Raw genomic sequence first — 25,724 nt, forward strand, 5'->3', positions numbered from 1 at the left:
TGACGTTACCACTTTTGATTATAAATGAGTCATTTTAATTGATGAACCTGCTTTGAATTTTTTCTTTTCACTGATAAAAATTAGCCCAAAAGTAAAATGTAAGTGAAGGGGTGGATGTTTGTATAATTCATCAGCTGAAATGAGGAAGAAAACGAGATGCAGTTATGACCCTGAAGGGCTTGGCAAATGCAAAGGAATTCCCAGAGAGCAGCTCGACTTTGGATTTAATTAGTTTTTATTGCAGAGAGTACGGAACCAGCATTAGAGTAGGAGGGACCGTTCAGTTTTTCAGATGTGTTACCTTTCCAATAAAGTTTCTCATTTACATGGTCTTATTGGCAGGCTTTATTTAATGTGTCTCTGACCTTTCTCTGTTCCTTTGTGCAGTACTTCGGCAGGCTTTCACAAGAACAGGGCTGCTCTCTCCTTTTGCCTTCTGTGATGAATTTAGTACTGTAAGACTGCAGCACAATAGAGCCATTACTGAGCTGATGAAAGCAGCTAATCAACAAATACTTAACGGGGTAAGCTTTGTTACACGTCTTTGGCAACCTCTGCATTAAGGAGCTTTTGTTTGGGGGTTCTTTTAATATGGATTGGGTCGTTTTAGTAATTACACGGAGTTTTTTGGGATGGCATGTTCTGGTTCTATTGGTGCAAACCAAAGTTTTTGAAGCCAGCAATATTTTGTACCCTTAAAAAAGTAGTTAAAATGTTTATAAGCACAGGCAAGGTGTTTTAAATATTGCTACAGCTTCTTTTTGACAACGGACAGACATCCATTTTCAACTTAAAACTGTTAGTTTTGTTAACACCCTTGTATTTACATTAGTGGAGGGCATAATTTGTGTACTGTCCTCCAGGCTGAATCAGACCAGTTTGCTGCTCTCGCTGCTCGACCTAAGCTAGTTAATTTTGTCTTAAGCACATTTTAGAGCCCTCATTTTATCCTGTTTGCCAGCAGAACTCTGAGAGGGCAGTAATCTCTCTAGCAGAGAGATGTTAACAGATTACCAGTGGGATAATAATACTTTAATTTGGTGAAGCTTTCTCTGCAGCATGTGAATGGCTGTCAGTAACCTCATTTTCTTTTAAGAACATGGTTGTAGTTTCTGTTTTGATTAAGCTGTCTGTGCTGGTGGCACAATAGATCTGTTATTCTTTCTGTATGGCACATCTTCATGTTGGATTTTGTTGTTTTGTAGGAACTGGATAACAGAGAGCTTCATGCAATTGGGTATGTATTCAAAGCATGTAGAAATACTAAACTCCCTCCCTAAAGTTCTGTGTTCCACTCTGAATTGAATTAATACTGCATTTCATGTTTTGGCTCTGAAACATAGGAAAAAAAAGTAAAAATCTCTCCAGATTTTCAAAATTATCTGACAAAAATTCCTCCTTCAGTACAACTCTTACATTCGGTGCCACCATTCAGGAAAACAAGATTTATCAGACCTAAATGTAAAACAAACATTCTGAATACTTCTGTTAACACAGAAGGTGAGTTTGTAGCACATGTGCAACACTCTTGCAGTCTGCTGGTTTTCAGTATTCACTGAAACAGTGACTGGTACAGAATGATAATGTCAGTTTTCATAATTGTATAGTATTTCTAGAATGTGTACACCTTTACCTTACTTACAAGCTGTAATTTAGTTTAATGCAGCCTAACTTTTTCTGATTAGGGAAAAAGAAGTTCACTTTGAAGCACAGACTTCACGATACTTGAATGAATTTGATGAGGTTGCAAGGCTGGGAAAAGGAGGATATGGCAAAGTATACAAGGTATTCTTTACCTCCCATTTATAACTGATCTGTTTATATCTAGTTTTAATTTGGAATTTAGAGTTACTGTTTTGGCTGTAGTGGTTTTTTTGAATAGAAGAGTTGCAAATCTGCACCTTGGAAGGAAGTTGGTGTTTCCTTTCAAAAGATGCTCAGTTGTGGTTAGTTTTCAGTTTGTCAGAAGCAGGATATATTAGATGTTTTACTGTGTGTATTCTGACTCTTTTAAAGTGAATGAAAGCTCCTTATTTCACATGTGAAATATTGTGATATATTAACTTTAAACAGCCTCAGGAACTGATTAGTCTGCACACCCCAATGCTTCAGTTGTGGCTGCTTGAAAAAAATCAGCTTAAAATGAGCGTAAACTGTCCAACCCAGTGTTGAAGTGTATTAAATATTTGTAGTATATGGCCAGCCTGAGGTTCCCCATGTGGTACATGCCATATGTAAAGGACAGTTGTGTCCTGATAGCTTAAACAGCTGTTTAAGCAGCTATCAGGACCTGTCAGTATTTTTTAATTAATGGAAAGATAGCTGCAAGGGTATGTATTTCACAAAGGTTGGATTAGATGTTTGCAGTCCTCAAAGAAGACAACAGTACAGTATCCTTATCTTACCCAGCTGGGACCTAAACCCAGTTTCATTCTCTGATAGAGGTGAGGCTCCCTATCAACAGAGTGCAGAAATTAATTTTTAGACAGTAGTAGGTTCTAAAGGATTTAATTAATTAATCTAAACACGTTAACATCTAATTTTGTTCTATTGCAATTGTATTTCAGGTCAGAAACAAGTTAGATGGTCAGTTCTATGCTATTAAAAAAATTAAAATTAAGAAGGCTACAAGAAGAGATTGCATGAAGGTATTCTTCTTTCTGTGTTTTGTCCCTGTTGTAACTCCTTGTTGGTTGCAGCTTGTTCTGAGGTAATTTATTAATGCAGTTAGTATTTCCCAAAACATTAAAAATGTTAATACAATTTTTAATGCATTCTGGGTTTCTAAAGGTTTGACCCTGTTCAATGCCTACTTAAAAAATTAAATGAGACGTATTTAAGTCCATTAAAGGAAGCATATTAATTACTTTAATTTGATCATCTTTGCGACCACGAAAATCACAGTTCATTTTAAAGCTTCCAGATATTCTCTGTTACTGTAATAATTTTATCTGTTCTTTCTCTGTGAGAAACTGTTATTTTTTTTGTTATCTTTTGTGTTTACTAAGCACTCAGAACTGTCACACTGGGGGTTTTTCTGGTCTTTTTAGGTGCTACGAGAAGTTAAAGTGCTGGCTGGGCTGCAGCATCCCAATATTGTAGGCTACCACACTGCTTGGATGGAACAAGTCCAAACAGTACATCCAAAAGGAAAGTACAGCATACTGTGTTATTCTTGCTTGCATCTTACAACCTCTGTGCTGTTATTTGCAGGAGAGTATGCCTTGTCTGATAAAATAAATTTTTCCCCCTCTTTAAAACAACCGTAAGAAAGGAAAATTAGAGGTGATTGATCACCAGGTCCATCTGTGTACTTCAGTCCCTCTTTACCAAATAACTTATCTGTTGCTTAATGGTGAACTTGGAACTGTGGAAGTATTAGCTTGACTTCTGGTAATATATGAGGAGGATTTTAAAGTTGTGTGAAGTTCAGTGCAATGCCATTGCATTAATTTCCATTAAACCTTTTAAGGCAAGAAGTAGTGAGTTGACAAGTGAATGGATACTGGGCAATGAGCCACTTCAGATATTGGGGGGAAAGTGATGAATATGAGAAAAAAAAAAATCACAAATATTTTGAAGCTACCATGTTTTGAAGCTGCAGAATTGTAACAAAACTGGAATAAGTCTCCCTCTATGCTTCTCTTGCTATCTGGAAAAAAAAAACCCAAACTCCTACTTCGCTTTCCACATAAGAGTTTTTAAATTTGATGAATTGTGTTTCACTGACAGAGCAACCAGATCTTTTTGTGTATCAGCTCCTGTCTGTAACTGTTGAGAATTTACCTACTTTTGTGTTCATTTTGCACCTTCTCGGTCTCCTTTTTCTTCTCTTCAGTTTCTTTGTTCTCAGCTCTCCACATTCCATCCTTTAGTCCCTTTGCAGCCCTAATCCATTGGTCCCTTTCTTGTCCTTTCCCTGAATGCCTTGAGCAGTTAAATCTTTGATCCTCTCTTAGTGGGAGGTTTGGTTGTGCTCTGTATGGCTTTATTGCTTTCCAAGTCAGTGACTTGTTGCCCAGCCAGCTATAACCACAAAAGAAAATGCATAGGAAGTTTAGAGTAAAACAGGCAAAATTTTTAACCAATGATCTGGAGAATCTCAAAAGATGCAACTGTTTAGTGCTAGGGATCCTTCACAAGTATTTAGTGGTGATAATGTAAGTACATAATGAGATCTGTAGGTGGGCTCTGTGGTACTTAGTGGTTTTTTTTGTCTTACAAGATTGGTGTTTTTATATTTGCTTCAGTGTGCTAAAAAAACCATCTTGTTCACATAAAAATACCATTTTAATGAAAATTATTTCCCAAATATCAAGTGTCTTCAAAACAGCAGCAGCATGATGTGAAGGCTGGGGCCTTGTGGAGCTGCTTCTTTAGCTGTGTCATATAAGCCTTATTTTGAACAGGATGACTTTTTAAAGGTGCAATCTAAGTAAATATCTGAGAGCCCAGTACAACCCTTTTAGTGACTTTGTTCAACATATATTTTCATTTAAAGAGAAATTAAATACATATTAGGGTTTCTTCTTAGTTGACTTATCAAGCACCTTTTGCAGCAGCAGAAATAGAGGTAATCTAGAGGTATCTACAGGTAACAAAGTTAAATTCAGTAAAACGCTTTAGCTTAAATGCTAATTTTTAGTAAATATATGCATAAATTTTTTATTTTATAAAATACCATATTTATGTTTTCATCCAACAGCTAAAACAATAATGGAGTTGGTGCCGTTATCCTTGGAGCAAGAGAGTGGCAAGTGAGTATTACAAATCTCAGTGGTAATGTATTTGACTTTAACAAAAGGCTTTTTTTAAGTAACGTTAAAAGTCTACAGAATACAGCATACAGTGCTTTTTGCTTCCAAATTATAACTAAAAAAGTTGGAATTATCTTTGTCAGTGTTTGTCTTCTTGTTGCATAAGCTGAAGATACTTCTACCTCCTTTGGCTCTCTCAGCTTCTGAGTGCCAGGATGTGGCACTGGGCTTCCAGTTCACTTCAAAGGTCCTGTGCCAGTCAGAAACAGTGATCAGTGCTGTGGGGTTGTATGAGAGTGATGGGGCCTTCTGCTTCCCAGAAGTGTGGTGAGCCCTTCAGTGAGGAGATGGAATTGTGTGAGGAATGGAGTGTAACTTCCTAAATTCAAAGGGCTGGAGCTGCCTCGTGCATGTCCAGTGAATGCTGCGTGCCAGGACTGTCTCTGTGACACAGAGCTGTCTGGGTCAGCTGTCACAAATCCCTGCTGGGGGAAGGTATTACAGTGGCTGGAACCTGCACTGCCAATTATGTAAACCTGGAGTTTTATGTGGGGAAGCAGCTGAACTCTTTACTTGGGAGTGCAGTTTGCAATTACAAAAAAGAAAAGTTTTCAGTATGGTGTATGACAATAGATGGTATGAAACTCTGTACTTATTTGGATTTTTCTCCCTTTTTTATTTTCAGTGATCACTGTCACATTCAGAGTGTGGAAAGTGACAGTTCAATAATCTTTGCTGACCTTACTTCACAAGAAGAGAAGTCCTGTGACAGTACCAGTCTCAGAAATCTGGGGAGGGAATCGGTGCAAAATATAGATGAAAGGAATGATTTTACAAACAGCAACAGTAAAGAGTCTGTGAAACCAAAGAAATGTGAATTTTCCATAGAATTACCAGAGGACTCTGTAAATAATGTTAGCAGTATCTCAAGTGATGTGAAAAATCATTCCACACGGGGACCTCATTCCAGTGTGGATCAAGATGCTGGCACGGAAAATCAGTCCTGCACTGAGGAATGCTCCAAGAATGATGTAGCTCTCTGTGGAGAATTTGAGGTAAATACAGTTCTCTTTAAATATACTTACCTGCTGTCTAATTAAGTGATGTTTGTAAAGCAGTTTGGTAGACAGTGGAATGATTTATAATGATAAATGTGAAAGAGTGAGAGCCAAAAGTTCAGTGGGTAACACATTATCAGAAACTAAGCTGCATATTCATGGTAAAGATGGTTGGACCAACCTAAACAATTCTATGATTTCATATCAAGAAGTTAATTGTTTGGGTTTTTTATTTTATAGTATTTTATACTATCAGGTTGGAATGAAATGCTGTTCAGTATATCTAGAAGTATTTAAACTCCAATTTGAATATTAAAGTATGTATCTGGCAGTTTTGTTAGCTTTTATCATACAAAATTGTTAAAATTTGAGGAACAAAGAAAAAAACCCAAACCAGACAGCATTGTTGCATCTGCTTCTTGAATGCAGTAGTTCAGTAATACTGTACTTGATGTCATTTCAGTGTCTGGTTCTTGAGGGGATTTTTAATAACTGCTGGGTTTATTAGCTTTAAAGACAATAACTAAGGAAATACTGTTCATATTACAGTGGCAAAATCACGGCCCATTATTTTTCTCTTAGGTGGAGTATGGTTTGATGCTTTATATACAAATGCAGTTGTGTGAACTGTCCTTGTGGGATTGGATTGTTGACCGTAATAAAAGATGCAACAAGAGAACAGAGGAAAATTCCAGTAAGATTCATCACTGTCCTGAAAATTTACTTATTCATTGTAAAGCACATAATTACTTGGTTTTTTTTGGTCATTGAAGTCCAGTTGCCTGATTTTATTTTACTTCAGCAGCTCATAATACAGATCTTCATCATGAGGTGCTTTAGTCACTTAATCAAATAGCAGCTTGTATTGAATTTCTGTGTGATAGATGTTGGTAAAAGGATTTAAATTCCCGAGTTTTAGACAACTCTTCAAAAAAGCATGACTCTGTGCCTGAGGCATAGTTGTTATCTGGGGAGATCAGTGTCTGGGCAATACTCCTTTTTTGGAATAGTTTTTTTTTTATTGACAGAATCTACTTTTTTCTCAGCTGTTTTAAGGCTAATTTGTCTGCTGTGGAAAATACAAATACATTATTTGATCCTGACAGGTTACAATAAACTTAAAAGTTTGTTCCCAAGAATCAAAAATGCTATGCAGGCTAATTTGTAGTAGGTCTAAAGGCTCTCACATGTACTTTGCCTGAGTCCCAGGGGAGTTCTCAGGTCCTGATACCAAGCAGGCACCAATAACTGTTGACATTTGGAAGAACAAGTCTAATGCTCTTAAAGCATTAGAGACATGTTCCATTCCCTGGGGTGGCTGTGTAAAAAAAGCACGTGTGTAACAGATTGTAAAACATGAAGTGCATGATTAATGTTTCATCTTAGTTTTAATCACTATTGAGATAAATCTGTTCTTCTCTTCAGTCATGGAGTCAGGTTTACCAGTGAACTATGGGCTGATTTCCACTAATCTCTCCTGTAGTCATAGGCTTTTAGCCTTTATGAGCTAAAAGATGATGTTCCTGATCAGGAAATGACAGAATTATTTAGGGCATTTGCCCTTGCAAAACACTGTTTTCACACACTTTCATGGGTGACAGGAGAGGAAAAGTGAATGTTACCCCAGGTTAGACATGAAGAGACAGAAATCCAAGTGTGAGTAAATGGTGAGTGCTCAAAGGGGCAACATTAGATGTGGGTCATCAGAGCAGGAAGACAACGTAGTTTAATAAAACAGTAATGTGGGAAATGATAAAAACAATGAGATGCCAAGTTCATTAAGGACAGCTACAGCCAGAGGAGATTGGGAATTTCAGAGGGCAGCACAACAGCAGAAGGATTAGGATGCAAAAAGGAAAATCCATATTTAAAATATGCTCATTCTGTTAAAAATTTATTCCACAGCATAAATAAACAGAATTCAACAAGACATACCACCATAAACTTAGATAACAGGGTACAATTAGCTGAAATAATGTCAATTGTTTTAAGGTCCATACCAGCTCGTGGATGTCCCCTGGACAATGAAAATTTTTCAACAGTTAGTAGAAGGAGTTTGCTACATCCACAGCATGGGGGTGATGCATCGAGACATTAAAGTAAGTTCATCAAATTATTACTTGAGGCTGAAGAAAACAAAGGTAACTCACATTATGGGAGAGTGAAAGCAACTTCGTATTGCATTGGACATGACCTGGGCTCTTAAGAATTTAGTTGTTACATATGGAAAAATACAGTCTCCTCTAAAGCAGTACCATACTCGATTAAATTGACTTACAAGAGGATTATGATTAAAGTGTGGAAATGTCTGAAGTCCTGGTAGTTGTATAAAGAATTCCAGAATTCCATAGAGTTTCTGTGAGCCTGGTTTTGAGCCAGTGCTCATTGTTTTCACCACACATTTCCCTAATGGTGATTTTGCAGATACCTTGCAGAGACAGTAATTTCTGTGATAATACTCCAGGAAAGTCTTTCAGCATGTGAGTTGCTGAGGACAGAGGTCCAGTGGATGGGTGTCCTGGATCATGTCTTTACTTCAGTGAATATGAGAAGCCCAGGAACTTGTTCAAAAGTACTGCATCTTTTAAATAGAAGAAATTGCATTGAAAAAGTGAAGAGTGGGGATTCACATCTACTTTATACTCCAACAGAAGATCAGCTATTTCCTTTCTGCCCCCTGAGCAAGTGTCTTTCTTTCTAGATACCTCTCATCCCTAGTGGTCCTAAAGCCAAAATACATGAATAGAACTATTTCAGTTTTCCCTCTCAGAGCTCTCAAGTCTCTCATAATTTGGTGTTTTTTCATGGCAGCTTTCCAGAACCAAGCAGCACATTGCAGCTGTGCTTATCACACAGGAAAGTGTATTTTGTTTTACATCACGTCTAGCCCAGTGGTGTTTAGTCATCCTTCTGCTACATCACTGTCTAATTTCCTGCCTGTTTCTGTTTGACTACTGTTCTGCAAATTTCCCATTTTTTGCTGGAGAAAAAAAAGTACTTTATCTCTCCAGTAAATCTTTGGGATTTTCCTGTTTTGCTTTTTTTCCTTTTTTTTTCTAGATCATTCTAGATACATGGTCTTTCAGCCCAAATGGTGTTGCTAACACATAATTTGGTATAAGCAGTGACTATTTTTTCTCACTGCTCAAAGTGTTAAATAGTTATCTTGTACTTGTGAAACACTGGATTTTATAGACTTTAAAACAGCTGAAAATTTCATAATTCTTTATATAGATATATTTTTAAATTGTTCTCTGTCTTGTTTTGTAGCCCAGAAATATCTTTCTACATGGATCAGATCATCAGGTAAAAATAGGTGACTTTGGATTAGCCTGCAAAGACCTCCTTTGGGATGATGCAGACCAGTGGTTTCATCAGACAGAAAGGGTAAATGGTAAGAGAAAAAAGGTTAATGAGCTTCAGTGTTTATATTAAAATCATTAAGTATTAAACTGTTAAGTGAAAGGGTAACAGCACTAGCTAAGTCTAAATTGACTTTTTTAAAGGACTGACACACACTTCAGGAGTGGGGACTTGCCTCTATGCCTCACCAGAACAACTGCAGGGATCTCACTATGATTTCAAGGTAGGGAGCTTTGTTTTTGTGGGTTTGTTTGGGTTTTTTCCTATTAACACATGATAGATAATTGGAATAAATCAAACCTTTCTGTAGGTAAATACATAGTATTTGGTAAATACATAAATATTCCTTCTACTGTTACTAATGTCTTTGTTGAAACATGGATTTCTACATTGCCTTTTAGTTTACTATTAATGCAAAAATTGTTTTTAATATCATCTTGAGAATATTTTTTAGGTTTGAATTTGTGTTCCTTTAGTAGTATCACAATACTTTTCCTATCATCATCAAACTTCATTGTTGTGAAACTTTTTCACATCATGACTTTTTTATGAGGAAAATAGCAGTTACCAGAGAACTTTCTCTTCACTCTGTTACCAGTCAGACATGTACAGCATGGGTGTTATCCTGCTAGAACTCTTCCAGCCATTTGGAACAGAAATGGAAAGAACAGTTGTTCTTACACATTTAAGGACTGGCCAAATTCCTCAGACTTTCTCCAAGCAGTGGCCCACTCAAGCCAAGTACGTGGAACTCCTCACCAGTCAGAGCTCCACAGACAGACCAACTGCTGCTCAGCTTCGGGACAGTGAACTGTTCCACACCACAGATCACGTAAGTGATGCCAGTAACCTCAGCCCTCACAGGGGAAAGGAAATGCCCTTTGTATCCCTGCCTGGATACACTTGTTTGAACTTCAGTGTGTGTGATTGAGACTTTTCATGATTATTTAGGCCACTGTATTAATGTTTCTGGTGTCCTTGCAGTGAGATAAATGGTTATTAACTGTCAGTAACTTTATGAAGACTAGACAGTTGAGATGTATTATTATAGGTCAGAAAAGCTTCAAAAGCTTTTCATTACATCTGCAGAATCGTTTTATCATTTTTCCATTTCCTTGTCCTACTACTTTGTGGACTAAGGTGTGGTATCAAGTGTGCAGAGTAGCTGTGGTGCTGCAGCACGTGGCTGTAGTGGATTGTAAATGCAATCCAAACAGATGAGGAAGGCTTTGTCCTTGCCTGGCTACAGCTGAAGTAAACTGGCTCTCATTTTCAGGTTATTTCTAACCTACAACAGAAGGTGCGACAGCAAGAGGAAGAAATAGAGAAGCTGAGGGAGAGAATAAGACTCCTTTCTGAAGAGCAAGATGAACACATGAGACTAGGCTCTCCTGTTTAAGTACAGGAAGAACTAATCTATTGTATATTGCTAAGTTAAATAAAATGTTTCTTTTTTACATAAAATATTTCAATGCATTTTCATTTTGCTGTCCTTTAAAGGTCTTCATCCTTCTGCCTTTGTTCAGGAGGCTGTGGTCAAGAGAAAGGGTTCATGTTGCACAGGAGAAATTAAGAGCACAGCTTGTACTTACACAGGACTAATTTACATATCTTAAAATCATTTAACAAACACACATGTTATGCATCAGGTACAAAAGAGGAAGGTCACACTCAAAAGGCAGCTGTAGTGTTTTTATTGACTTCAGAATTCCGTCCAAGTGCAGAACATAAATACAGAGCCCAGAAAGGACTCACACTACAGCAGGCCTGAGGTGGAACAAGATTAAAATGACACCCGTATGAGGAGCACAGGCTCACTTGAGCAGCTTCATCACAGAGCTGAAAGGTGCCAGGTTCTCACAGGACTTCATCCACTTCTGCACGTTGGCGGGGGCGGTGTTGGCAGTGCCCGTGTGCTGCAGGGCACACCAGGCCACCACGTCTGCCACCGACAGCTCGCTGCCCACCAGCCACGAGCTCCTGCCCAGGGCAGCGTTCATGGAGCGCAGCACTGCTCCCCTCTCCTTGCTGCTGCCTTCCTGCAGCTGGAAGATGGCTGTGTCCACCCAGCTGTCGATCAGCGTTGAGGTAACTGCGTTGTACTTGGGGCCAAACAGGGAAAAGAGGAAGCGAGCGATGTTCCCCTCTCCTTCTATCGGGCACATTGTTTGGATGCTGAACTTCATCTGGGGCTTTGGAACTGAAATTAACACAAGGGAAAAAAAAAAGTTAAATAGAATGGCAATTCCATGAGGTATTTTACTTGTGATGCCAATAACACTGTTAACATCATGAGCCTGATGAACAATTTTCAGCCTTCTAGGATAAAGAGATCACTTCTTGAAAACTTGAGCCAAATCTCCCACTTAATTTCTGTTCTAGCTACTTTATTTGTAGGAAGTGAAAACCCCAAAAATATCCTGTGGGTACAAACAACCCTGTCAATGCCATGTGCCTATGAACAGCTGTAACTACAAACCAAATCTTCCTCTGTGCCATCACTGTTCACAGCCAGGAAAAGAGAGCACTACATATGTATGCACTACATATCCACCTCGTGTCAGCACAAAGACACCAAGGCATCTGGTGGCGAGGTTTTACAGCACAAGTTTAATTTTCTCACCTACTGTAAAATACAAATTTCATTCTTACCATCCTTCCAAATCAGAGTAAAACCCAACTGATACTCGTGACGTGGCTGCTTCTTAGTTTGATCTCCAAAGCATTTCAGGAGGTTTTCTGGCACACTTTTCACTGATGAATGTGTGTGGACAGCTGATAATATTTTGTATCGTTCACAAAGCAGACTATGTAGCACTAACAGGGACAGTGGAGGTTGGGAAGGATTTGCATTGATGACAACATCTTTCAGGGCACCATAATCCTGAATGGAAAGTAAAACATTCAGCAAAGCCACATTCCAGATCATACTTGTAAGTAGTGCTTTCATTTGACACCAAAATGTACATAGCCATGCATGTGTATATCAAATTGTAATGATATTCAAGTAAATCAATTCAAGTTTGGACATTTAAAACTTGTTTAAACCTTTAAACATGTTTCTTCCTCAAATTCAAGGACGTGGCTGAGGTAAATTCTAGTCCAATCTGAAGCCAAAGTTAAAACTCCCAGTTTAGTAACAAACAAGAAACCAGCCGTTGTAATGTCAAAATTAACAGTTCTAGCTTGCAATTATATCCAAATGAGCATGTATAGGATTAGTACTTCTAAATGTTTGTATCTATAATCTGGATGCCCAAAATGAAATGGTAGTTGTAGGTTATCTGAGTGTCCCAGGTTTCAATGCCAGCCTTCCAGCCCTGAAAACTGAGTGTTGAGAAAGCACCTACCAATGTACCTGCCCAACCAAACTTACCTTTCCAAGCATCAAATCTAAATCTGCTCCATTTGTTGTCAAAGGAGAGAATTCATCAGTTTGAATGATATTTGTTACATCAAAGTCAGCATCTGGGGTTTGTATCATCTTTGAGAGCCCATCCACAGCACTCTTCAGTTCATACAACCGCTTGAGAATCTCCTCCTGGCGGGACTCGAGTGCTTGAAGTGATGGGTCAACCTCTTCCTAGAGGAGAGAGAAAAACAAGGCCACATAAATGTTCACTCAGCTCAGTGTCAAAATCATCCATGGCTCACTTGACAAGAAGTTTTGAAAAGACTTCAAGCACATTCAAATAGCCAGAACATCGCCAATGTCACGGGCTTGCATCTCTTTTCTTTTGTCAGTATGACTGTGGTATGATGGGTTACTTAATCCATCTCTGAAATCCTCCTGCTTAACATATTTTTAAAGCATTAACTACAGCAAACTCCATAACATAGTAAAAATCAGACCACAAACACAGAACTTAAAAGCTGGCAGTGAAGTGCTGAATGAAAACTGAAAAAAGGAAGTTTAAGTTAGCTTGTCAGGTTCTCTTCAGCCCAGAAGAGCAGATGGGTAAGTTTGTGCTCAGGCTGCCAAACAAAGAAACTTTTTACAATTCAGGCAGTTAATAAAAGTAAAAAACTCTGAATGGTGTATTGTATGAAATCACTTTATGTAGTCATTCTTTGTTTCAGAGAATATAGAGAAAAAAAGACCACAGGCTTTGTTACAAATCAATACCAATACAGCTTATTGTTATCTCAATTACATTAGAAGCCTCTTACCTTACAACCTCCTTTAAAAGATGAAAAATGTATTCCTGTGGGAGGTTTTAAGTCTACAAACTTAGAGTAACGTTCAAGAAAAATCTTTATATAATCCATTTCTAAGCGTCCTGAATAAGGATTATGAAACCCAACCTATAATGCAAGCTACTACTTGCAGCCTAACAGATAGATAGCAAATATGGTATCCAAGTAGAATCTTTATACCCACTTAACACAACAGTCTCAAAGACAAGGAAAGACCTCTTAAGTGACCATTATTTAACTAGTACACAATTTCCCGAAGTAAAAACCACTCTGAGAAGAGACAGGTAGGTAATAGCTTGCTGTTGGAATGGGAAGGCATCTTAGTAATCGTTCCTGTGAAGTTCTGCCCAAGTATCTCCACCCGGGGGAGGGCACAGCAAGTCCTCACTGAAAACCTGTGATGCCATCGAGCTAAAACCGGGCACGAGCGGCCTGGGAGAATTCAGAGCATTGCTGGCACTGGAGAGAGGCTGTGATCAGCTAGACCGATGTATGGCAGGATCTCGCATGTTTTCCTTATTTAAGAAAGAAGCAGCTGAAACTCGAAATGGAGGGTGTGGAGCTGGGTGAAGAAACGGGGCAGAGCCAGCGGAGCGATGATGCAGCAGAGGAAGGAGGCCGGACCGCCGGGCGGGCAGGGAGCAGGGCACGGCCATCGGGCACAGAAACCCAGACGGGGACACGAGAGCCCAGAAAAGCCAAGCTGACAACCACCGAAAGCTTTAAAAACATTACAGAGAAGCTCCTGATATCGCTGAGCTTATTTAACCCCGGGACGAGTCGCTGGCGGCGCGGAGCCGGCGCCGCAGGGCCGAGCAGCGTGGGCCGCGGCCCGAGCACGTCCTTCCACGCGTCCCCCCCGGCGCTCCCCCGCTCGTTACCTGCGGGGCGGCGGTGCCGGGGGCGCGGTGCAGGTTGGGCAGGCGGTACATGCAGGTGGGCAGGTGCCCCGGCGGCAGCTCCGCGCTGTGCAGCGGCCGCACCTTGTACATCGTGCGCATGGCGGCCCCCGCCAGCCCCGCGCCCGCGCCCGCCGCCGGCCCGCCCACCCCCGCGCCCATTGGGCCGTAAGGGACGGCACCGCCTTACTGACACGCGCGGCGACCAATAGAACGCCGGTTCTCCCCCACGCCTTCTCGCCATTGGCCAGCGTAGCGCGGCTCAGCGGGTCCCCAAAGGGCGGCGGGCGGGGCTGAGCCCGCGGAGTGGGGCCCTGTGGGGCAGGTGGGCTGTGACCCGGCAGGGACGGAGCCTGAGGGGAGCGGGGCGCGTCTCGTCCCGTCGGGATCCCGATGGAGGCGGCTGAGCTCTGGTGAGTGCCTATCCCGGGCCCTGCCTCGGAACCCCCCGCCCGGGCCGCTTCTGTCCCCTCACGGCAGCCGCGCTCCCCGCACGGTTCCGGCACCTCTCGGTTCCCGCCTCCCCTCGCTCGGGGAAGCCTGAGGGGGTTTGAGTGCGGTCCCCCCGGGTAGCGGTGTTTGCCCTCCCTGCTCCCCTCGCCCGAGGCACCAGCACTTCACTGCCGTGTGTTCCCGTCCCTCTCCCAGCCCGCCGCCCGCCGGAGCCATCCGGCCCATCGACCGCCAGTCTGTCCATCGGATCTGCTCGGGACAGGTGGTGCTGAACCTCGGCACTGCCGTCAAAGAGCTGGTGGAGAACAGCCTGGATGCCGGAGCGACCAACATCGGTAACTCTTCATCGAATTTCAAAATTTTTCATAGGCTTCTAAAGTACGTCTTTTTCCTCAAAGCAGAGTGTGTGTGTTAGCAAATCTGGGCAAATACTGTGCGGGCCAAGCGTGTTTGCAGTGATTTTACAGGTCAGATTAATAAAACATTTTGATTCCCAAGATTCATCTGCATTCCTAGAATCACGTGAGTTTGTGTTATTTAACTTGTAGCCCCCTTGGCCACTCGGTAAGGTGTGTGGCCTGTGCAGCAGCGGTGATCAGGCTCTGCCAGCCTTGGGCTCGCACAGGGTTAAGGCAGGGCTGCAGTTTCCAGAGCTCCCAGGATGGTGGCTGGGATAACTGGGAAAACTTCTGCTCTGGCAGAAGTTCAGTGAAGCTGAATACCTGCAAGTACAGGCTGGTTTGCGCTACATTGCCCTAGCTTTTGCCAGCTGTCAGGATTATTTTTTTTATTATTATTATTGTTCAAGTTTGACATGAAAAACTGTTATTTGATAAATTTACTTCAGGTACAGAATTTATACTGAATACCATGTGTAAACATACCGAATTAAAATACTCTATGACTCAATTTTGTAGATATAAAACTTAAAGATCATGGAGCAGAACTGATAGAGGTCTCGGATAATGGAGATGGAGTGGAAGAGGAAAACTTTGAAGGCTTGAGTAAGTTAAATTTTTTTTATAATTTATATTTGGACATTTTGAAAGCAAATTTCAGTAAGAAAGCAACTTTTTCAAAACAAATTTCCAAAGTTTAATCTTATTTAATGGATACTTGGCTTTTACATAATGTGTGTGTGACCTGCAAGGCTTGAGCAAAACTAGACTGGACCTCTATAGTCCTCTTGTGGTTATAGTTCTTGTAGCTCAGAAATAGTCTCTGGTTTGATTGCTTTTTTAAATGGCACAAATAACAGAAATAATCACAGAGGAGAAAATCCTATAAATGTTCATTTAGATTCATTCATGTTGAATCCTCAGTCATTGTTGAAGGAGTTGAGCTTGATGGAAGTGACTGCCTTGGAGCGGTGAATTATGAACTGGAGTTTTTCTGGAGGTGAACTGACATTGTGTTGATTGTCAGATTTTGCATTTGCTGGTTTTAAATTGCACAGAGTGGAAGCAGAAGCAATACTGTGTGATGAATCTAACTAGCCACCACAACAGAAATCATATTTCTTTCTTCATGTAACAGCTGGGCTGTGAGGATGGCATAACAGGTATAGCTGAGGATTTTAAAGAGATCTTGTTTATAGCAAAAAGGGAAAGGAAGCAGTATTTTGTCTTTAATCATTATGTAAAATACAATGAATAATACAGAAGGTTTTTTGCTTCTTGACATGGATGCAAAAGTTACTTGCCTAGACCAGTGTCACTTTGAAATGAGATATCTATTTGAAATATCCTTTTCCAGCTCTGAAACATCATACCTCAAAGATACAAGATTTTTCTGATCTGATACATGTTGAAACATTTGGGTTTCGAGGTGAAGCTTTGAGTTCACTGTGTGCATTAAGGTAATTATTATTATTTACTGTTAGTAGAAAGTTACTATATACACAAAACCAACAAACCCCACCTTTTAAGTTTACCGGTGTTGATAAAACAAGGCTTTGGAAACTTCCAGGTCAATTTTGAGCAGTAAGTTGCATGACATCCTGAGTTCTTTCCAACCAAAATTATTCTGTGGTTCTCAGCATCTGAAATTACTCTATGATTCTAAGCACCTAACTGGTCATTTTATGTGCAAAATGTAAGTGTGCAGGTCTTTACAGGATGGATCTGTGTACTTGCATGAGTGTTTGATCCTCTGATGTAAAGCTCTGTCATATCTAAGTGCTGTTTGCTCTCTGTGACTCATTAAAACTGTACTTAAATTCCTCTCAGACCAACTATACCTTTTAAATCAGTTTTTGTCCACAGTGCTGTGCATGGAGAATATCCTGCTGGTATCTATCAAACCCAGACTTTAACTTTGCATTTTATAAGAGAGGATACATTTTATATGAAAGGGATACAAATAAAAATGTTTGTGTGGTAGCAAGGAAAACATTCCACTCTCTGAAGAGCATGTTTTTAGTTGCATGTGTTAGTTTTCATTGCTGTAGTTTCTATGCCTGATTGTCATGAGGAATAGATGACACAGTGCTCAGGGAATGATTCTGTTGCCTCTTCCCTTCCATTAGTGATGTTACCATTTTCACCCGTCACAAGTCAGCAAAGGTTGGGACTCGTTTGGTGTTTGATCACAATGGTAAAATGACTCAGAGAACTCCTGTGCCCCGCCAGCAGGGCACAACTGTGAGTGTGCAGCAGCTGTTCTACACCTTACCTGTGCGGCATAAAGAGTTCCAGAGAAACATTAAAAAGGTATGCTCAGAAATTCTGAACCCAAAGGAGTGTCACACCCCAGAATTTATTTCCTGCTGAATGAAATTCGGTTCTCTGCAGAATACATTGATTATGTCTGAGTATTTCATGCCTGTCTTAAATCTGAATCAAATAAGAAAAGAGTCTCCTTGTCTGCTTTTCTTTCCTGTTTGGCAGTAACTGGGCTTAGAGGTGCATTCAGAATTTTCAGATTTTGAAAATGATCCATATCATCATCACTTCTGTGTATTTCAAAATCAGAGACCGCTATGTCGTGGCTAAATATCAGTCTTGTAAACATGCTGTTTGGTTTTTAAAGCACTATTTTTCACATATATATATATTTTTAAATTTACTTTGTAAAGATTTTAAAAATTATCAAACTCACCCCCCCTTTTTGTGCTACTTGCAAATACTGAATGCTTTGTTCATGCATCTGTGCTTTAAGAAGAGACATTTCATATAAACATGACTTTTCTGTTTTTCTCTGATAGGAATATGCAAAAATGGTGCAGCTGTTGCAGGCATACTGTATTGGTTCCAAAGGAGTGCGGATTAACTGCACTAATCAAGTTGGCCAAGGGAGAAAAAGCTGTGTGATATCCACTGCTGGAAGTCCTAGTTTGAAGGAAAACATTGGAGCAGTATTTGGACAAAAACAGGTATCAGTTTTGTTGTTGAAAAGAGAGACAATGTAGCTGTATAGAGAGATTTGTATTATCTAATAAGCCGAGGGTTGTGGGAACCCTTTAAAACCGGGAGAGGTTGGAGCAAGTGTTGATTTGTAGCGAACCCTACAGGCTGAAAAAGGAGAAACATCGCAGCCTCCACAGATTCTCCTGGATTCCAGAGTCTGCTCAGAGATGTTTTGAGGGAAGAGAATGATTTAGGAGATGGAGTTACTGCTTAATATCTCTCTGAAGCCAGTTTTAAGAGCTGTTGTGCCAGAAAATGGTCTGTAGGTCACAAGAACAAGCAATTTAAAAAATCCTAAAAATGGTGTAGACTTTGATGCCTTCTAGGTAATAGCTATAAAAATAATTGTTATCCTCTAGATGAAAGCAAAGATGAAAAAGAGCTTAAAAACATCCTTCCCACAACTGTATATTACAACCATCAGAAATACTGAGTGGTTGACAGCTGCTGGTTGTTGATAAGCACTTTTTCCTTCCACAAGTGCCCATGCAGAGCTTTTAAAGCCTGTTCATGCTGGGGCTGTAACTTTGTCTTTCCACATGGCAACAAGCGCAGCTGAAAATTGAGTGTTATGTGAATGGAATGTTTAGCTTATAGCCTGCTTTTATAGTACCAAATATTTAATTTAAAATCAGTAGAAGGTGCTCTAATGACAGAAAAATCATAGTGGCATGACTGGGAAAATGTTTGTGGTAAACAAAGCTATTCTTAGGGAGCTTGTGGTTCAAATAATACATATTTTCTAATAGTTTAATTGTTCTTTCAAAATAACCTTCTGTTACTGTTTTTGCTTTGTCTTTTTTCATAAAACATGATTAGGTCATATGTGTGGAGCTGGAGAGTCCAAACTGTCAATCATTGTGTTGTTCTGTCTATGTACATTTTAAAGCCAGGGTCTGGGAAGGAACTGAGGCCAAGGTTGTGATATCAGAGGATGAGAACAGCTGTTCATTCAGGCATTGTTCTGGTTCTCAGTGAGCAGTGCAACTGTCCTCTAGTAGCTTTGGGTGTTTTAAGTGTTTGATTTGGTCAGCAAAACCCCACCATTTTATCAAATAAATTTTAAGGCTAATAAGTAACAATAAAATAGAAGGGAAAATCTGTGCAGATTAGATGTTTCAGCTCTTTTTTTTTTTTTTTAAGTTGCAGAGCCTTATTCCTTTTGTTCAGCTCCCTCCTAGTGAAGCTGTTTGTGAAGAATATGGACTCAACACTGCTGACATGCCACCAAATCTGTACAGGTAATTAGGAAAGTACAACCCACTGTTGCTGGTGACATTTTACCATAAACTAATATTTAAAAAAAAAAAAAAGTGTGGTGGTCAACAGTATTAAAGTAACTAGGAAGAGCATAGTAAATACTGGTGTACAGTTTGGAAAGACCATCACTTGATTTAAGAAGGTAATTCATGACCAAGGTGTTGGGAAGAACAAAACTATTCCTTATGTCCTAATTAGTTCTGTATTACTTAGTCTCCTGAATGCCAGCTTTGTCAGTGCTCTGAGTAATTGGATGTGGATGAATTGTATCTGTGTTTATGCTTGTGTTTCTTCAGTGGCATTACTGAGAAATGGTATGAGATGAATGTGGATCAGTTTGTGGAAGCAAATTACCCTTTACTTTCTTGAAGTGTACTTTCTTTATCTCTCACTATACCTGAGATTGGGCAGATACCGATGCATCTGTTTGCCAAAGACAGTTCACAGCTGACCTCTCTTCTGCTCTCAGAGCAGGAAAATTACAAATGCTACTTTCTATGAAACCAGAGCAAGCTACTTTTCAATTGTCTGTTGCCTTTTTGGAGCTGAACAATTAGCCTTTGTCAGATAAGGAATTGGGAGAGGAAATACTTTACACATATTTACTGATGCTGTGTAATAGTGTTTCTCTAAGGCCCTTCTAAAATACTTTTGTTTTGCTTTTCTCCTCCATTTTCCCTGACCCTTATATGATTGTTATCCAACAGGATCACAGGCTTCATTTCTCGCTGTGATCACGGTGTTGGAAGGAGTACAACAGACAGACAGTTCTTCTTTATCAACCAACGCCCCTGTGACCCAGCAAAGGTGAGGGTTTCATTTTTCCAGCATTACCATCACTAACTGGTTCAATTTTCTCTGAAAACCTCAGGATTTCAGTATGCTATATGAGTAGCTCATATATGTGTTTGTGGCTTGATGGTGCAAGTTCCTGTGTCTCAGGTTTTTGTTGTCATTGTGTCCGTTTGTCCGAACCAAAGCTCAATCACACAATATAAGATTTAGAGCATTAATTGTTTTGAAGAGACTTAAATAACATATAGTGGTGGGAAATAGATGATAATAGTATTGAAGTTTTTGTTTTTTCATCTTTTCTGCAGGTTGTCAAGATTGTGAATGAAGTTTATCACTTACACAATAAACACCAGTACCCATTTGTTGTCCTTAACATTGGGGTAGATTCTGGTAAGTTATGAATAGTTTTCAGTAATTTCAGTAACTTTATTATTCAATGAAGTTTTTATTTAGAGAATTTTGTAGCTTTCATCTGCATGACTTCCTGCACTTTGGGGATTTTTTATTCACAGTTGGTGAGGGAGTGATAGGGTGTAGCAGTGGTTCCACTATTTTCCCCCCTCTTCTTTTTCTATACTCAAAAGTAACTTATCTTAAAAAATGAAAAAAAGGCAATCTTAAAGTTAGCCTAAGTACAAGAAAACTTGTATCATGTTTTTGTTTGCTGGAATGTTGAGACAGTTGCAGACAAAACAGCAAACAAAACAGAAGATAATTCTTTCCAGTAATATTTCATTTTATTTGTTAAGTGGTTATTTTTCCTTCTTTTTTTTTTTTTCCAGAGTGTGTTGACATTAATGTAACTCCCGACAAAAGGCAAATTTTACTTCAGGAGGAGAAGTTTTTATTAGCAATTCTAAAAACTTCTCTGATGCAAATGTTTGGTAGTGATGTTAACAAACTGAATGTCAATCAGAAGCTTCTGGACATTGCAGGTAGGACAGTGTGGGAGTTTTGTGTGTTATATATGGTAGAGAACTGAAGATGGAAATATGTGGTTTTAAAAACTCAAAGAATACATGAAAAAAGTTAATAAATAAAAATAAAGGAGAACCCTAAGTTATTAAGTGATTGTTAGGGAAATGGCACATGAAAGCACAGCATGATTTACAGTCAACTTTGTGAGAAAAAAATTAACACAAAATTAATTGGTAATGCTTGAAAGATTTCTCCCAGGATATTGGAAGAGATCTGTGTTTCCTTTACTTAAATGTCCTTGAGAAAGAATAGTTAAGGGCTCATAAATAAAATCTGAAAATTGAGTATGAGTTTATTGGATTTTAACTTAGATTCTTTTATGATATCTAAGAAAGTGATGATTCTCTTGTGACTGTACAGTCTTTCAAGATTGCTTTTCTGTGTTAACACCACCTCATCCTCCTCCTTTCATTCAACAGAACCCCTTCTAATTTTCTTTTTTACTGATGTATAGAATCAGCTTTAGCCTGATTCTTACTGTTATTTTAAATTAATCTTTAGTAAAATACATGTTGGAGTGACAGTTTGCGAGGTTGAAGTCCTGCAATAACCTGCAGATCCCATATTACAAGTGCCTATTGTGTCAGCTCCCTAACACTTTGCCAATGGAATTTTATAATGACCATTAAAGTGCAAGAGCAATTCACTTTTCATTGTCACTCAGTCATTGAACTCCTTTGATAATATAAATAAATGTGCTGATGGGACTGATTGCTGTTCCAGTTTAAAAGGAGACTATAAATTCATTCTCACTAGTGCCATTAAGTGTCTCCAAGATGTAGCTGCTTTTCTGTTTGATATTAATGCATTTCAGCCCCATACTCATTGTCTGAAGCATAAGGGCTCCTTTGAGCAGTTTGCTATTTTTCTACCTCTTTTCATTCCCTTTACTAAAGCACATCATTTAATTCGTGTTTCCAGCTAACTTAAAATCTTGAAATATTCTTTATTCTGATTTTATCAGGCAATTTGAAGAAGACTCTTCCTGAAGAGACAGAAAAACCTCAGGTAGAAATGCTGTCTGACTCTGAGACTGAAAGTCCAAGCAGTGAAGGCAAAAGAACAATGACTCTTGCTGGATTAAGGGAGTCCTTCTCCCTCCATCAAACACCAGAGGGTAATTTTCGAAGCCCTAAAAAGGTAAAACAGCAGCACAGTTCTCCCAGACAAAAGTTACTTGATGCCACTGTGAGTACTGGAAAGACTCAAAAAGCTGTGTTCACTAAGGAGCCTGGGGGTTGTCATAAGATGGACTCAAAGGGGTCAATTCTGAGCAAATACTTGAGAAAATTAGAAGATAACTCAGATTCTGGATTCTGTAGCATTTCTGAGTCAGATGCTGGATGTAGTACACCAGAGGCTGGGAGCTGCATCAATAGTGAAAGTGCAATTAATTCTGAAGAAGAATTCTGTAGCACAGAAGAACAACTTCAAAGTGAATGTCTTCAAACTGCTGGATGCAGTAAGAAATCATTGGACTGTGATGGTCAGGTCTGGGGCACTGAACCTAAGTCAGATCAAGAGAACGACAGGACTGACCAAAGTAAGTTCTCTCAAGAAGCCAATAGTTCCTCTCCAAGAGTAAAACGTTTGAAAAGCAGAAACTTTAAAAGCAAAGCAGAGGATTTGGAGGCAGGTAAATACCCTGAAGTGAAGAACACTTCTGCTGATGTACTGGTGGAAGTTAAAAGGAGAATTGTGCCTCTTGAATTCTCCATGAAGGTTTTGGCAGAAAAGGTCAAAAAGGTAATACAGCAACAACAGAAAAGGACAGAAACAGAAAATTACAGAAGATTTAAAGCAAAAATTAGTCCTGGGGACAATAAAGTAGCAGAAGATGAATTAAGAAAAGAAATCAGGTATTTCCACTTTCTTAACACATTTTGTTCATCAATTAATAAAATGAGTTAAGAAAAAAATGTAAATTCTGTCTTTGGGAGTGGGCAGGGGGCTTGCAGGTACCTGTTAGCTTTGGGTCTGTGTTTTATTAAATGTCATTAAAATGTCTATTTGATGAGTTATTTTACTGACAGAGCAGCTATTTGAACTAAGTGCAAACAGAATGTGGAAAAGGCACTATAAAAAGGCCACAAACATTATAGATTTGGCTTAGTTCAGCCTTGTAAACTGCAGTGCAGTCAGAGGAATACCAAATTTCATGACAGATAAGAACAATCTGAAAAGACTGTACAGCTCATAGTCCTCCTCGTGTGAATGTGAAATGTGGGGAGATATGGCTGGAAAAATAAGTTACGTTCAGATGGTCACTGGACAGTAAAAGTCTGTGATTTGTTAATATTTGGATTTAAAGAATGTCATAGGAAAGTCTTGTAACTGTGAAAAGGAGGCAGATTAAGGCAACTGCCTTGAAAACCATGATGCCATCTTCAGTATTGTTCACTTGGACTATTGCTGTACTGCCTGCTTCTAATTTTGTTATCACAAATGGGAGAATCCTGAACGAGTCCTGTCTTAATGATGGATTGTGTTCTGCCAGATATGGCCTCATCAGTCAGTGGCAGATCCCAGATAACTCTACTTTTCCACATTTATATCCCACTTAAATGTGATTTTTTTTTTTTAATGTGAAGTGTGTTCTGCACAAGTTTTACAGTTTAACATGAAAACTGAAGAGGTGTAATTTATAATCTCTATGTTTTTTGTATACAGTAAAGAAATGTTTGCAAAAATGGAAATCATTGGCCAGTTCAATTTAGGGTTTATAATAACAAAGTTGAATTCTGATCTTTTCATAATTGACCAACATGCTACTGATGAGAAATACAACTTTGAGATGTTGCAACAACACACTGTCCTCCAAGGTCAGAAGCTGATAGTGTAAGTATTTCCAGTGTTATAACAATAACATTTTCTAAGCTTAATTCAGTGTTTCAGAAGGATAACTGATTATGCAGCATTTCACACATTCAGAACACTTGAGACTCAAGTTGGGTTTGTATTCAGTGTTTCAAAGAGTCAATCCTCACATGAAAAATAAATTCCCTGGATGCAGCTGTAGCTGTGCAGCAAGGAAGGGTCAGAGAGATCTCCCCGTGGCCTTACATGGCAACCCACAGTTTGTTAAGCATCCAGTGAGGATATTGGAGACTGTTCCTGCACAAGGAATGCTGGCAACGGACTGAATTCTGTTGAGTAACACTTGGAAGTAACTGTTCAGTGGTGAGATTTCTTTTTTAACAAAGCAGAGGGAAATGTTTCAATAGAGAGCTCTGTATTAGTATCTCTAGATTGCTTCTGAAGCCTGTCTTAAGTGCTCTGCACTGTGTACCTATGCAATACCATCTTTTTCTCTCTCTTTCAGGCCTCAAAATCTCAATTTAACAGCAGTAAATGAAACTGTATTGATTGAAAACCTGGAAATATTCAAAAAAAATGGGTTTGATTTTGTCATAGATGAAAATGGTGAGTTTGGACCAGTTTTAAAGTAGTTTTTCTCTCAAGAAAAAGTAATTTCCTGTATTGCTCTGTATCTTTATTATCATTGCAAATCTTTCAGCTCCTGTAACTCAAAGAGTTAAATTGGTATCGTTGCCAACAAGCAAAAACTGGATTTTTGGTCCCCAAGACATCGATGAGCTGATCTTCATGTTGAGTGACTGCCCTGGAGTCATGTGCAGGCCCTCCAGGGTCAGACAGATGTTTGCTTCTCGAGCTTGCAGAAAGTCTGTAAGTGCTGCAATTGATGCTTGGTTTCAAATAAATGCCAGATTTTCTGATGTATTGTAGGTGGCTATCTCTGCATATGCATTGCAGGGGAAGTTTATTTACTGTTGAGTGTCATCAGCTGATATCCTTTGTTCTGTTCCTCATGTTTTTATCTAGTGGAACTCGGGAAACATCTCTGGTAGTTTTTTATTGTGTTCCAAACTAGTGCACTTATGAACACTGTGTTAGGTGTGTTTTGTCTCCTGATCCTCTGGTAGGTTTGTTTGCTTTAAATGCCTTGCACGGAACTTACTCACTGTGGTAGCTGAAGTACTGCTCTGGTGTGTGTCAGCTGTCAGTATGGAGGAAGGAAATAATAATTTATTTTTTCTCCTTTCCTTGCAGGTGATGATTGGAACTGCACTGAATGTGCAGGAAATGAGAAAACTGGTCACCCATATGGGTGAGATTGAGCATCCCTGGAACTGCCCCCATGGAAGGCCTACTATGAGACACATAGTCAGTTTAGACATGATTTCACCAGAATAAGTCAGTTCCTGCTTATTAACATTGTTAATTTTAATTCTTGGTGGTATTTTGAGCTTTTACCGTGACTCTTTTATTTTAAGTAAAAGGATTTTAGCCAGTTTTCAAAGTTGGAAACAATAGCACTTGAAGGCATTCAGCAGGGTTTCATTGTTATTCCTCTCCAGTCAGCAATACTGGAACTCATGTGTAAATAACTTTTACTGAAGTTTACTTATGTGTATTACTTATTTGTGCAGCAATCAAAACTTTCATAAAATAAATATAGATGTTTATATATAAAGATCATGAGTAGGTGAACCTCATTTACAGCAAATACACTGATTCTTAAAATGAAGTGGAATG

General features: G+C 39.3%; 3 protein-coding genes across 6 annotated transcripts in view; 2 read left to right on the forward strand and 1 right to left on the reverse strand.

Moving 5' to 3' along the window:
• EIF2AK1 (eukaryotic translation initiation factor 2 alpha kinase 1) overlaps positions 1-10,642 on the forward strand; it is a 13,185-nt gene extending 2,543 nt beyond the window's left edge. The window contains exons 3-15 of one of the 2 annotated variants that reach the window (XM_064673058.1): positions 388-524; positions 1,206-1,237; positions 1,686-1,785; positions 2,568-2,648; positions 3,051-3,148; positions 4,704-4,757; positions 5,443-5,812; positions 6,398-6,509; positions 7,808-7,914; positions 9,086-9,209; positions 9,322-9,401; positions 9,777-10,010; positions 10,455-10,642. In XM_064673058.1, the coding sequence (XP_064529128.1) occupies positions 388-524; positions 1,206-1,237; positions 1,686-1,785; positions 2,568-2,648; positions 3,051-3,148; positions 4,704-4,757; positions 5,443-5,812; positions 6,398-6,509; positions 7,808-7,914; positions 9,086-9,209; positions 9,322-9,401; positions 9,777-10,010; positions 10,455-10,577 (1,652 nt within the window). In that variant the 3' untranslated portion in view covers positions 10,578-10,642. Of the gene's footprint in view, positions 1-387; positions 525-1,205; positions 1,238-1,685; positions 1,786-2,567; positions 2,649-3,050; positions 3,149-4,703; positions 4,758-5,442; positions 5,813-6,397; positions 6,510-7,807; positions 7,915-9,085; positions 9,210-9,321; positions 9,402-9,776; positions 10,011-10,454 lie in introns of those variants that run through there. The other variant, XM_064673059.1, reaches the window with a different exon arrangement.
• Positions 10,643-10,856: 214 nt separating this feature from the next.
• AIMP2 (aminoacyl tRNA synthetase complex interacting multifunctional protein 2) lies at positions 10,857-14,413 on the reverse strand. The gene is made up of 4 exons (XM_064673065.1): positions 14,257-14,413; positions 12,555-12,761; positions 11,831-12,062; positions 10,857-11,378 (listed from the first exon to the last, which is right to left on the reverse strand). The coding sequence occupies exons 1-4, from the start codon at positions 14,374-14,376 to the stop codon at positions 10,993-10,995; spliced, it is 945 nt and encodes a 314-aa protein (XP_064529135.1). The 5' UTR covers positions 14,377-14,413; the 3' UTR covers positions 10,857-10,992.
• A 143-nt stretch (positions 14,414-14,556) lies between these two features.
• Positions 14,557-25,662, forward strand: PMS2 (PMS1 homolog 2, mismatch repair system component). Of its 3 annotated transcripts, none has more exons than XM_064673054.1 (15): positions 14,557-14,687; positions 14,923-15,062; positions 15,645-15,731; positions 16,483-16,585; positions 17,255-17,438; positions 17,933-18,100; positions 19,278-19,375; positions 20,102-20,201; positions 20,495-20,579; positions 20,972-21,124; positions 22,132-23,026; positions 23,838-24,005; positions 24,490-24,590; positions 24,685-24,854; positions 25,239-25,662. In XM_064673054.1, exons 1-15 carry the CDS (start codon positions 14,668-14,670, stop codon positions 25,380-25,382), a joined length of 2,616 nt encoding a protein of 871 aa, XP_064529124.1. In that variant the 5' UTR covers positions 14,557-14,667; the 3' UTR covers positions 25,383-25,662. The 3 variants fall into 3 exon arrangements, with proteins under 3 accessions (XP_064529124.1, XP_064529125.1, XP_064529127.1); XM_064673055.1 differs by having other exon boundaries at positions 19,284-19,375; XM_064673057.1 differs by lacking the exon at positions 23,838-24,005.
• The last annotated feature ends 62 nt before the right edge of the window (positions 25,663-25,724 follow it).

The sequence above is a fragment of the Pseudopipra pipra genome, chromosome 16, assembly GCF_036250125.1.
Source record: "Pseudopipra pipra isolate bDixPip1 chromosome 16, bDixPip1.hap1, whole genome shotgun sequence".
Lineage (NCBI taxonomy): Eukaryota > Metazoa > Chordata > Aves > Passeriformes > Pipridae > Pseudopipra > Pseudopipra pipra.